Genomic DNA, 12,001 nt, shown 5'->3' on the forward strand with positions numbered 1-12,001 from the left:
AAGCCGCTGCCTTCGGCTCAGGTCATGATCTCGGGGTCCTGGGATCGAGTCCCGCATTGGGCTCTCTGCTCAGCAGGGAGCCTGCTTCCTCCTCTCTCTCTGCCTGCCTCTCTGCCTGCTTGTGATCTCTCTCTGTCAAATAAATAAATAAAATATTAAAAAAAAAAAATAAAATAAACTGCATATCCAGTTATACAGGGCCAAAGCTACCTGAAGCTGAATAATTAGTAATGCATAAGAATGATAGTAATGTATAAGAATACTTAGCAATGTATAAGAATGTATTAGTAACGTATACAGTAATGTGTAAGAATGAAACTGAGTCATGCCCCTCAAGTGAGGGCTTAGGGCCAGGAAATCAGGTTGCTGGTGAAAACTCTGCAACTCAAAACCTTGGCTCAGGGAATTCAGAAGGTAGCTGGGAAGTGCACTTCCACGGTCAGAGGGTTCTCTGGAAATCATAGCTTCCACTTACTGAATATTATCACCGCTCTGCGGGGAGCCAAGGAGGACTATCCGTCTAGATGGAGAACCTGAACCTTCAGCCGCTGGAAGGCGGGTAAGGTGGCAGACAGGTAGTCACAGGAGGCACTGAGGAAGAGAAAGGCCAAATTAAGGTGGAGAGAGGGCCTGCGGAAAGAATAAGACCCGAGGCACCCGGGTTTCCACCTGCCTCTGGGCTATGACTCACCGCGTGGCCTCAGACAGATACAGTCACCTCGCTTTCCAGGGCCTCAGCTTTCCTATCTGTAAAGTGGAGGTGATGACAGCGTCCACATCGTTGGACGGGAGCGAGAATCACAAGAGCCAGCAAATGGCAAGGCCGTTTTGTAACCTGCAAAGCTTGGGATGGAGCATCGTCATGATTACTGTCCAGAGGCGAGGCAGCGGATAGTCGGGCGGGGTCCAGAGCAGTGACGCGGCTGGGGCACCGGGACTGCTGCTGTGATGCGCCGGGGCCCCGATCGTCGGCGTGCTCCGTTCAGCACCTCCTCCCGAGGGGTCCCGCCGCCCAGGCCCACCCTCATCCTGGTGCTCGAGAAACTTTTGCCTCCGGCCCGCTCCACACGTACCCCTTCCTACTTCCCGCCCGGCAGCCGCTCACTCACCTCCCGGCCCAGGGCGGGCGGGAGCCGCGTCTCTATGGTCCGCCAGCAGCTGGAGCGGCCTCCCGGGACTCCCTTTGTGCGACCGCCTCCGGCCCAGCCGCCTCTAGGACTTCGGGCCGATGGAGGCCGCTCTCTCTTCCCCTTGTCGGCTGACGGAGGTACTCTATGGTTTTCTCTGGCGTCTCCCCTTACCCCTTCCTCCAACCGAGAAGCCCAAGGAGTACCATCGAGAGTTGTGGGGCAGAGTGGCACGGCCCGCTGGGTGGGTGCGGCGGGAAGTAGGTGAAGGTACGCGGGGGCGGGGCCGAGCGGCGTTTCCCTCAACTGCGAGGGGCTGAAACCATCGAGAGGGAGGGCCAGAGAGTCATGGCGGTAAGGGGGCGGAGTGACGGGTTACTCCAAACCATGCTGCCGGAGGCGCGAGTTGGGGTCTTGAGGGGATTCGGGAGGGGGCTTCTGGGCGTCCGACAAGGGAAGGGACGGGGAAGCGCTTTGTCTGATTTCTTCCATGCATAGATATTTTGGCATTCTGGGTTCTACTCTGAGCCTCGGCAGTGGTCTTGGCTGTCAGTTCACTGCCACGCGTGCCCCCTGCGCCCTACGCAAAGTGGCAGAGGCCAGGAAGGTGTAGAAACAAAGTAGCCTCCTGTCCTTCGGGATCTCTAGAATTAGACTCGGTTACGTTTTATTGGGGGGAATTCGGGGAAAAGCTCCATGGAGGAAGCCGCAGATGGACAGGTCTTCGATTGGAAAGAAGGAAGGAATCAATTAGAATGGGCGTTCCGAGTAAAGACACCTGCTTGAGCAAGAACAGACTGGTTTGCTTATTTGTACAACAGGGAGTTTTAGGCGCTAAGCTATGAAAGATAGGTGGGCGCCTTGTTGTGGAGGGTGTTGAGTACCGGGCAGAGGAATTTTTACCTAATTCAGGGATCTGTTGAGAGCCAGCCATTGGAGGTGTTGCAGTAGGGAGAGTAATAGGATTGAAGCAGATTCAGGAAGAAAGTTCTCGTGTAGCAATTTGGTGAAGCATTAAGATGACATTTCAAGAACTAAAATTAATCTTAAGGAGGCAGTTTAGTGGGGAGGTAATAAAGGGCTATACAGGACATTAACAATTGAACATGTAAAGGACAGGGTATTTCAAGGTCATTAATCATGGTGATAAGGCATGAGATTACTGACAGGTCAGTGGAAGAAAAGCTTCTTCGTTCCCTGTTAATTCTGGCCAGTGGGCTCCTTTCTATCTCAGCTAGTCCCAGGGACCACAAAAATTCTTTCCATCATCCTGATGAGACACTGGCTACATTGCTCTCTCATGTTTAAACAATCTTCAGACCTAGTCCCCTGGCAGAAAATGAGATACGAACAGGATAATGAACAGGAAATGGAAAGAGGGGCCTGAAGTGTGGGCTCTTGCCTCCCTCCACCCCAAAGACAATATTGGAAACACAGTAGCACTGACCTATCCTTCCTGCACCCTGCTTCTGCAGTGGTTTTGGGGGAGGTGGGGCACAAGGGTGAGGATGGATTGCGGAGTCTGGTTTCTAAACTAATCTTGTGTTTTGTCCCATTTCCGCTACCCCCACCACCAGGTTTTGAAAATGCCTCAGAGCCTGTAAGTTCAGTGTTTCCCTCTCAAGATGCCCCTCTCAGACTTTATTCTCGCCCTGAAGGACAATCCCTACTTTGGGGCTGGCTTTGGGCTTGTGGGTGTGGGCACAGCCCTGGCCCTGGCCCGCAAGGGTGCCCAGCTGGGCCTGGTGGCTTTCCGGCGTCATTACATGATCACGCTGGAAGTCCCTGCTCGAGACCGAAGCTACGCCTGGTTGCTTAGCTGGCTCACCCAGCATAGCACCCGTACTCAGCACCTCAGTGTTGAGACTTCATACCTTCAGCATGAGAGTGGGCGCATCTCCACCAAGTTTGAATTTGTCCCCAGCCCTGGAAACCACTTTATCTGGTAAGTCTGGGAACCAGGGAGGACTCCACGAGTAGAGGAGAATGAGGGGAGCTGGATTTGACCCATTCATTCATTCACCCCGCGTGGACCACTTTTATGCAGGTATCAGGGGAAATGGATCCGAGTGGAACGAAGCCGAGAGATGCAGATGATAGACCTGCAGACAGGGACCCCTTGGGAATCCGTCACCTTCACAGCTCTGGGCACTGACCGAAAGGTCTTCTTCAACATCCTGGAGGAAGGTGTGGGACGGCAGGGGCTGGCTTTGTTGTGGGGGTGGCAGAGATGGGGGCATTTGACACTGGAGCAAGGGAAGCTTGGATCTGAGCCCAGGGGACTACGAGGGAAGCTCTTTTGGCACAGCTTGGCCTAATTGTATGGCAAAGAGGAATTACTGGCTTCCTCCCATCTTCTCCCTCCCAGCTCGAGAGCTGGCCTTGCAGCAGGAGGAAGGGAAGACAGTGATGTACACAGCCATGGGCTCTGAGTGGCGTCCTTTTGGCTATCCACGCCGCCGGCGGCCACTGAATTCTGTGGTTCTAGAACAGGGTCTGGCCAACCGAATTGTCAGAGATGTCCGGGAATTCATTGATAATCCCAAGTGGTACACTGACAGAGGTGAGGAGCAGCTGGGGTCTTGGCTGGGGTGTTTTTGATGCGATGTCAGAGCTGGGGAAACAGGTCTCTGGTCTCTGTGACCAGACAGGGCGAGTATAAAGCTTTGGCCTACTTCCCAGAGATCAAGGGTAAAGAACAGTTGTCATGGGGGTGATTTCTTCTCACGCTAAGGTTATCGGGCCACCAGGGGGCAGGGTTTGGGAATGAATGTGGACATCTGGGGTAGAGTACACCAATTCATTTTAGGTCTTGATGATTCTCTTGGCTGTTTCCTAGGCATTCCCTACAGACGTGGCTACCTGCTTTATGGGCCCCCTGGTTGTGGAAAAAGCAGTTTTATGTGAGTAGGGTCACAGTTCCTTGTAATTCGTAAACTGAAAAAAAAAATAGTCTGTGGGGTTGGAAAGGGACTTGAATGTGAGGACTGGGGAACAGGATAAATGTGGGATATGAGAAGTGTTCGGGTGATAGAAAGGTTAGGTCTCTGAGACCCATCCAGGACAGCGAGGACAAGCATTTGGGCCTGAGAATGGATCCCCAGGTTACCCACCTCCTGTCCTCCCATCCCCCACAGCACAGCCCTGGCGGGGGAACTGGAGCACAGCATCTGCCTGCTGAGCCTCACTGACTCCAGCCTCTCCGATGACCGGCTCAACCACCTGCTGAGTGTGGCCCCGCAGCAGAGCCTGGTGCTCCTGGAGGACGTGGATGCAGCCTTTCTTAGCCGAGACCTAGCTGCAGAGAGTGAGTGAGGGGAGTTTTGAGGGAAGGGGAAGATTAAGCATATAGGAGTAAGTGAGGAGCAGTGGAAGAAAATGGAAATCCAGAGGGCTGACTGAGGATGCCTGGGGTTGGCAGGAGTCCACGAGAGGCACTGATGCATCGGGGAATGTGGTGGGAGTAGAGGGTTTAAGCAAAGTCATGACCAGCCACACTGCTTTATCTCTGCCTCTCTCTAGACCCAGTCAAGTACCAAGGTCTAGGTCGCCTCACCTTCAGTGGACTGCTCAATGCCTTGGATGGCGTGGCGTCCACGGAGGCCCGCATCGTGTTCATGACTACCAACCATGTTGACAGGTAAGAAGGGGTTAGGCCCCCTGAGGCTGTGAGGCAAGACTGCACCCCCTCAGCACCTGAATTGCCATTTCGGGGGGGGTCCAAGCGGTATTTGTGTCTATGACTCTGCCTTTGCTGCCTTGTCCTCTTAGGCTGGACCCTGCCCTGATACGCCCTGGACGAGTAGACATGAAGGAGTATGTGGGCTACTGTTCACACTGGCAGCTGACCCAGATGTTCCAGAGGTTCTATCCAGGGCAAGCACCTTCCTTGGCTGAGGCCTTTGCAGGACGTGTCCTTCAGGTTACGACTCACATCAGTCCCGCCCAGGTACAGGGCTACTTCATGCTGTATAAGAATGACCCTGCAGGGGCGATTGACAATGCTGAGTCTCTGAGGACATGATGCGCAGGCTGCGCTTGGCTCTCCCCCTGGGGAACAATAAACACCTGCCACAGCACTCTGGTCTCTAACCTCCCTGGATGGGTACTTAAGTAAAAAGCAGGGGCCCTCAGGCATCCACAGAGGCAAGTGCTGGGGACAGAAACTAAGGCCAAGTTGGAAGAGACACTATGGTAAACAAGGAAGTGTAGTCTTCCATCTAGACACATTCAATTTTTTAAAAAACGTGGATGTATACGAAGGGTGTGTGTACATGTTATGTTCCGAAATATTTTGCTTAAATGTGGCCTCTACCAGTTTTCCTGAACCCTACCACATTCACTGAGATGTCAGACCCATTCTTATTCAGACCCTGGGCTCTTGGCAAAAATGGGATTTCACAGCAAAGCCGAGGCTATCCTGCCACACTTGTCTTGCTAGAAATTCAGAAAGAGCCATACTGCACAGGCTAGGCACTACTACTAAGCAAAGAGAGCCAAACAAGGCCAAGTATCTTTATTGTCCCCCTACCCCCCCATCCCTACCCCCCACAGTACTGCTAGGAACCATCCTCAGACTCCAGGCTCAGGGGCTCCCTTCGAGTGCCAGGACGATAGGCTCCCCGACCCCGAGGCAGGCGGGGGTAGGAAGAACCCGGCGTCCGACCCTTGGAACGCTCCCAGCGAGCACAGTCCCGAGTCCTGCGGGGTGGGGGACCCTGCCAGTTGCCAGGGCCCTTCTCTTGGGGAGGACCTTCAAGACCTTGGCTACAGGGTTCTGGCTTTAGGTCCATGGGCTCCTTGAGGGGCCTCTCGGGAGGTGGCAGTTCCTGAGTGTCACGGGCACCTTTGTGGGCATGGCACTCCCCTCCCTTTAGGTGCCTCCGTTCGGGCTGTTTCCAGGGGCCTCGACTGGCCCGGGGGGGATCTAGCATAGCTTTCTGGGTTTCACCCAACCTTTGCTGATTTGGTCCAGCCCCTGGAATCTTCTCACACGTGTACTGGGAGGCCACAGGCAGAGGGGCTGCTGGGTTGGGTTGGGTAGTTGCTGAGGCGGACAGTTCTGTGGCAAGAACGCTGGGTGGATGGGATCCTCTGGAGGCCTCTACTGCTGACTCGGGCTCCACAGGGGCGGGAGGCTAGAAAGAAGCAAGCACACGTGGTGAGGGAGATGCAGTTCCCCGAAGCAGAGAACTGCAGGCCTCTCGCTCACTACCAGGGCTTTCCCCATCAGCCTATAACCTCGAGGGCAGAACAAAGCTCACCCTGCAACCAGCAGGGCAGAGGGGTGCTGGTGGGAAGGCAGGCAGCAGTCAGGGAGGGGTGAGAAAGCCTGTTCTCACCTGCTGGAGGCTGATGAAGTACCGGTTCCGCTCAGCCTCAAGGTCAATGATGCCCCCCCGCTCCTGCTGCCTCTGGTAGAGCCGCTTGCGCTCTTCCTGTTGGCGCAAGCTCTCTGCGCTGGGCTGGTACAGCTCCTACAGGGAAGGGAGTAGGATGACAGGGGGAAAAGTAAGCAGCAGAAGGCAGACTCGAACCCTGCTCTTTCAGGACCACCTCAGGAGATCTGCACGAGGTTCCTGGGTTTGTCCCTCGTATCTGGGCTCCCAGAACCTTAGCCTGGGGCAAGGGGCTGCAGCTCTGGAGATCCCACGCCGGAGCACCCCAGTTCCAGAGATCCCATTCAAGGCCAGCAAGATGCCATCCCTCCCTCCTTGGAGAATGCCACTATTCCTGGCTCAGATGAGAAGGGAGTCCTCTTACCATGGGCTGTTGGGGCTCAGGGGCTGCTTTCAATGAGGCAAGATCATACACGAGGGGCTCCCTGCACACCGGACACTGCACACCGACTGCCTTCTAAAAATAGAGAAGAAATCATAGCCCTGCTTTGACGTGCACAGTGCTTGCCAGCTGCCCCAACCCATCAGCCAGCCTAACCCTCAGGGGCAAGCATGAAGGGCACTAGCATTCTGTTTAGCAGTGAAGCAGGACAGGGCAGGGGCTGCCTTCCTAGGCAGAGCTCTGGGAACTCTGAAACTGCATACAGTGGGTACATGTGTATATCTGAATGCCCTTCTCCTCTGAACAGAGGTGAGCTTTCACTAACCTTAGATATCCGTGACCCCTAAAAGGTGAGGAGGTACTGGAGCAGAGGGGTAGGAAAGGGTGTGATTTGGGGGGTTGGGTGAGTGCAGGGGTTGGTGCGCTGACCTGCTTGGCCTCGGCATGCTGCCGCTCATGCTCCTGTTCCTGGCCTTGAACCTGTAGCTCACGCTCCATGTGCTGGATGTACCGGGCGAGGCAGTGGCAGTGGAAATAGTGGTAACATGGTGTTTTGGTAAAGGCCTCCTTTTCCTGAAGGGAGAACAGGCATAGAGCAGGGCCTCAGAGCTTTCACGAACCCTCTACTGCCCATCCTGAGCTGACCCCAGGTCCCGAGAGCGAGCCCCACCTGGAAACCATAGAGGCAGATGACGCACTGGCCATGAGGGATGTTGTTGTCTGTGAGGATTTCCTTCCCCTTCTGGGAGGAGAGAAGACACTGTTCAGACAAGGAGGCAGGGGCAAGAACTGTGTGCACAAAGCTTGTCACTTATTCCCAGGACGGACTGCGGGACCGTCTTCCACCAAGCTAGTGTGGTAGTGTTCATGCCTTTCTGTCTGGGTGAGGCTCCATGGGCCTGGAATCAATTCCCCACGGCCCTGCCCTCTGGCCTTGCCCCTCCTGCCCTATCTAACCAGCTGCAAAATTCACCTCCACTGATCTCCCAACTCATTCAATAACCTTTAATACATCTCAGGAATGAAAATAACAGACCTGGACAGAACAGAATGTTCTAGTGACGCTCCTATCTTCTGGGACGCCTTCTGTGGTTCACCCCCTCTGATGATCACTTCCCCCCAAAAAACTGTTCTTAGAGCCAGCTTTCAGAAAAAGCCAAGGCATGGACAGCCCCAACAGACAGAGAACTCAAAGGCATGAACTAACTCATGGGCATGGCTGTCTAAATAGCTCATACTCTGGAATTCCACAGAGTTCCACACTGCATTGTGGAGGCTGGCCTCAGGAGCACTACAGTGGTGTAAGCCCACTCTGACTCCAGACCGCCCACCATCATTCTTTTCTGAACATTCTTCTTCAAAACTTAAAGCTGAGGAAAACAAGACTGTACTAAATTGTGTGTTTTTAATCCCAAGCAACAGAAGTTATCTGTGTATGTGAACTTATAGCTTGGGGCAGTCCCTATGGGTTGTTAACTTCATTAGGGTAGAAACTCTTGAGTAGAAGAACCAGGACTTTTTAGTCCACTCCAAAGGCAGGCTAGCCTTCAAATGTTCATTCCTGGTGAGACCCTCTAAGCAAGGTCCCTATCTCTGGCTACTTTCGGATGCCATGACCAAAAGAATGCACTGAAATGGAATCAAGAAAAATCCAAGTAAAAGAGGCAAAATCACAGGCATAGGCCACTTGGGGAAGCTACAGAACTGTCTTTTGAGGGGAATTCTTACAGAAGAAAATCTTCTCTTCCTGAATTTAGGCTTCACCTCAACAAGGACTAACAATGAATGACCCCGTATGTACATAAGATTCTGGGCCCACTACCTCCCTTGAGAGAAACAGCTCTTGCAGCTTCCTGAGCTAGCACACCTCTTACCTCGATGAGTTCATAGAGCATGGCAGTACCCAGCCCAGCATTGGCCACCTGGCTCAGTGCCTGTGAAATCCTGGAAAACGGCAAAGCACGCATTAGGCCTGCCCCCTCCCCTCACCAAACTGAGCTGTATCCCATTTTCCCTGCTCTGTCCAGCCCAACTTACTTTTGGATCTGTTCATCTGAGAGTCCTCGGGGGTTACGGATAGAGATCTGTGGCACCTCATTGGGGTACTAGCGGGAGGAGATAAGGTTACTGCTAAAGCACCCACCCCAGGGCTTCTCCCCTTCCTTGCTTTGCTGCCCTAAAGCCCGCGCCTCACCTGTGCCGGGACCTGAAGCACCAGAGTGAAGCACACATACTGTGAATCCTGGTCTTCTGCCGTGGCAGGGTGCAAGGTGATGAAGATCTCCCATGGTGAGGATCTGGAGGTAGAAGAAGTCAGGGGTGGGGAGGTGACTGGGCAGGAGTTTGAGGACCGGGGAAGATGGGAGTGAGACAGTAGAGTGGGTGCAGGAAGTGAGCACTGGACGCTTTCTTTTGGGGGCGATTAAATGAGTTGTCTTGGTCTCCATGAGAACAACATTTTCTCTGAATCAAAGCTCAGGGATTCTGCATGGAATCCACTCATCAATAAGAGGACTCCTGCCCACATCTAGTCGAATACGTACCTGCCGTTTCCTTTAACCACCTGTAGTTCATCCAGATAGATAGACTCTAACACCTCGACTTCAGAAGGCAGTACCCTAGAGAGACAGGGGGAGATTGACTCACCATTACAGCTCTCCCCGTTAAAGCCTGCTAGAGCTCGTGAAGGCTGGCTTTATAGGAAACTGGCAATCGGCCTAAGTGCGTACTCTTGCTAACCCCCATAAAAATGGGGGAAATAGGTTTTCTGAAGTTGTCAAGTGGCCAGGTGGGAAGCATGGGAATCAGAGCTTAAGGGACCATTTCTGTCTACGGTTGAGGAAATGGATTCCTGGGAAGGAGAAATGACTAGCTCAACTATCAAAGTTTAACAGAGGCAGAACTAGAACCAGAGCCAGGTTTCTGGACTCCCTGTTTAAGTTCCATCGTTCTGCTGGTGGGCCAGCTCTCTGACCGAGGAATACGATGTCCACTGATTCACATCTAGGTTATCAATACCACTCCTGGCTTTCCCTCCACCATTGTTCATGAGGATGCCAGTGTCTACACATACTGCCAATATCAGCTGCCCTAAGCCTACTCAAAGGAGATACCAACCAGAACAGAAGAAGAGATCTAGGTGGTATAAAGGCCATGATGTAGTAGAAGAGCCATCAGCTTTGGAGTATAGGCACCAATCAGCAGCTACATGATCTGAGTAAGTATCTCTGTAAGTTTGAGTCACACTGTCTACCATATATAGATAATACCACCTACTCTCCAGGATTATTGTGAGGATAAAAGGTTGTTTATGTAAAGTACCTAATAATATCTTGGCCATGGTAGCTAGTCTATGTTCTCTTTTCTCCTATTTTGTATATAATCTTCTCCCTTAAAAGGAAAGAAGAAAGGCTACAGTAGCATTCAGTGTATTTATGAGTCTTGCTATCTGGCAGATCTCGATCAACCTGGTTAGGTCAGGATCTGGTGGTCCTGATGTAAATGAGAGGACATACCTGTTTAATTATAGAAACAGCTACTGTAATGACATTGAAGATTAGTGATAAGCTCGAGTCCATAGCTCTCCCCAGGTAATGCATGTAAAGACGCATGTTCATTCTCCTTTCTTAATAGGTATTGTTCCCTCTTCATCAAGAATAGGGCTGCCCTAGCATGACTCATATATTACTGGTTCTCAAATTTTCTTTTTAAGTCTTAGACACCTCCAAATATGAAATAGGTAACTGTGGAGTAGTTTTGGTTGACACAAGTGTGGGAATCTCAGAGCACCACAAGTCAGCAGAGCAATCACTACTGCCCTCTCCATGGCTCGAAATGTCTCCTCAGAATCTTAAGTTCCGCCCAAACAAGGTGAAAACCATGAGCCTAGAGATCTCAAAAAGGACGACACTGGCTGGGTTCCCTGAACCTATAAAATACTGAGGTGTAACGTCCATTAAGAGGCCCTTCCATACTTTACCCACCCTAGCTGTGACTAGGGCCTGGATGTGAGATATGGAATGGGATGATGGTAACGTGGTGACAAAAAAAAAGGGCGGGAGGGTCGGGGGACTGTATAATGTCCTAGTACTAAAAACGGTGAGATTCTTCAGAGTCAGATAACCTGGATTCCTAGTCAAAACTAGGTACCTTTATAGCAAATTTGATTTATGTCTTCAGGCCTCATCTAGTCCCATCACGGGCCCACATCTTAGTTACAAAAAGAAGGCTTTTATGTTACAAATCCACCGTGATCCTCTCAACTATTCTGAGGTAGATGCCACACCCACTTTTTTTTTTTTTTAAACCTCGGAGGACACTGACTCACAGAACCGTGAGGTGGCCTGGTCAGCATCACACGCTAATAAAATGGGGAGTGAACCCACATTTATCCTATTTCCAATACCAGAGTCCTTCCAGGTTTTGGTCTCTTGTTGAGAATGCTTCAGAGAAGGACTAGGAGAGCTTTTAGTGAGGTGTAAAGCTTTTTATTTAGACAATGGTCCTCAGTGCGGTCGGGGAGGGAGACGGCTGAGAAAAGCCTCGGCGGAAATAGGCTGATCCAGGGGGAAAGGGGGTCGGGGGCTGGAGGACATCGGTTCCGGGAGGTAAAAAAGGCGGTGGGGGGAGCTGATAAGCAGACATCCTCTGGGACCCCGAGCAAATCCACTTCAGGACAATGGGAGGAGTGAGGCCGGAGAAGAGGGGATCGAGCCAGATAAGGCGCAGCCCGAGCGGGCCTGACAGGCGCAGATCCGGCCTCCTCTCCCATCAGATCAGTGCCCCTCCACCCTCCTGTTCTGTTCCCCAGTACAGAAGCTCTCTTAGGGAAACATGTCAGCGTCTCTGTCATCCCTTTTCCCTCGCTCCGCCCCACAAGCCCGCCGTGCGGATCGTGCGCGGCCACTACGAGTCCCCCGGACCGGATCCAGGCGGCCAGCCAAAGCCCATGCCCCCAAAGTTACCAGTCCTCCTCCCCTGCAGCCGCCGACGCAGACGCCGCCATGTCTTCTCCGGCCCACAGCCGGAACCGGAAATACTCTCGGAGAAGTCAGGGGCGGCAAGTTAGAGGAGGGAGGAAGGCGGGGAGGCTA

The 12,001-nt window shown here is 52.6% G+C and overlaps 3 protein-coding genes across 6 annotated transcripts in view; 1 reads left to right on the forward strand and 2 right to left on the reverse strand.

Annotated features, from left to right (window-relative positions):
• Positions 1 to 1,266, reverse strand: part of ZNF142 (zinc finger protein 142) — an 18,197-nt gene extending 16,931 nt beyond the window's left edge. Inside the window, exons 1-3 of one of the 3 annotated variants that reach the window (XM_059393476.1) lie at positions 1,110 to 1,266; positions 692 to 843; positions 476 to 591 (exon numbers count right to left, since the gene is read on the reverse strand). The gene's annotated coding sequence lies outside the window, so the exon portion shown is untranslated. Of the gene's footprint in view, positions 1 to 475; positions 631 to 691 lie in introns of all 3 variants that reach the window. The other 2 variants (XM_059393477.1, XM_059393478.1) reach the window with 2 other exon arrangements.
• A 128-nt stretch (positions 1,267 to 1,394) lies between these two features.
• On the forward strand, positions 1,395 to 5,206 carry LOC132013549 (mitochondrial chaperone BCS1). The gene is made up of 8 exons (XM_059393481.1): positions 1,395 to 1,481; positions 2,705 to 3,072; positions 3,175 to 3,314; positions 3,496 to 3,690; positions 3,967 to 4,030; positions 4,265 to 4,434; positions 4,650 to 4,767; positions 4,899 to 5,206. Exons 2-8 carry the CDS (start codon positions 2,753 to 2,755, stop codon positions 5,149 to 5,151), a joined length of 1,260 nt encoding a protein of 419 aa, XP_059249464.1. The 5' UTR covers positions 1,395 to 1,481; positions 2,705 to 2,752; the 3' UTR covers positions 5,152 to 5,206.
• A 441-nt stretch (positions 5,207 to 5,647) lies between these two features.
• RNF25 (ring finger protein 25) lies at positions 5,648 to 11,978 on the reverse strand. 2 transcript variants are annotated; one of them, XM_059393488.1, is made up of 10 exons: positions 11,873 to 11,978; positions 9,452 to 9,526; positions 9,103 to 9,205; positions 8,946 to 9,013; positions 8,783 to 8,852; positions 7,579 to 7,650; positions 7,338 to 7,481; positions 6,891 to 6,980; positions 6,470 to 6,604; positions 5,648 to 6,265 (listed from the first exon to the last, which is right to left on the reverse strand). In XM_059393488.1, the coding sequence occupies exons 1-10, from the start codon at positions 11,911 to 11,913 to the stop codon at positions 5,687 to 5,689; spliced, it is 1,377 nt and encodes a 458-aa protein (XP_059249471.1). In that variant the 5' UTR covers positions 11,914 to 11,978; the 3' UTR covers positions 5,648 to 5,686. The 2 variants fall into 2 exon arrangements, with proteins under 2 accessions (XP_059249471.1, XP_059249470.1); XM_059393487.1 differs by having other exon boundaries at positions 6,891 to 6,983.
• Positions 11,979 to 12,001: the final 23 nt, after the last annotated feature.

Source organism: Mustela nigripes, chromosome 3 (assembly GCF_022355385.1).
Source record: "Mustela nigripes isolate SB6536 chromosome 3, MUSNIG.SB6536, whole genome shotgun sequence".
Taxonomy (NCBI): domain Eukaryota; kingdom Metazoa; phylum Chordata; class Mammalia; order Carnivora; family Mustelidae; genus Mustela; species Mustela nigripes.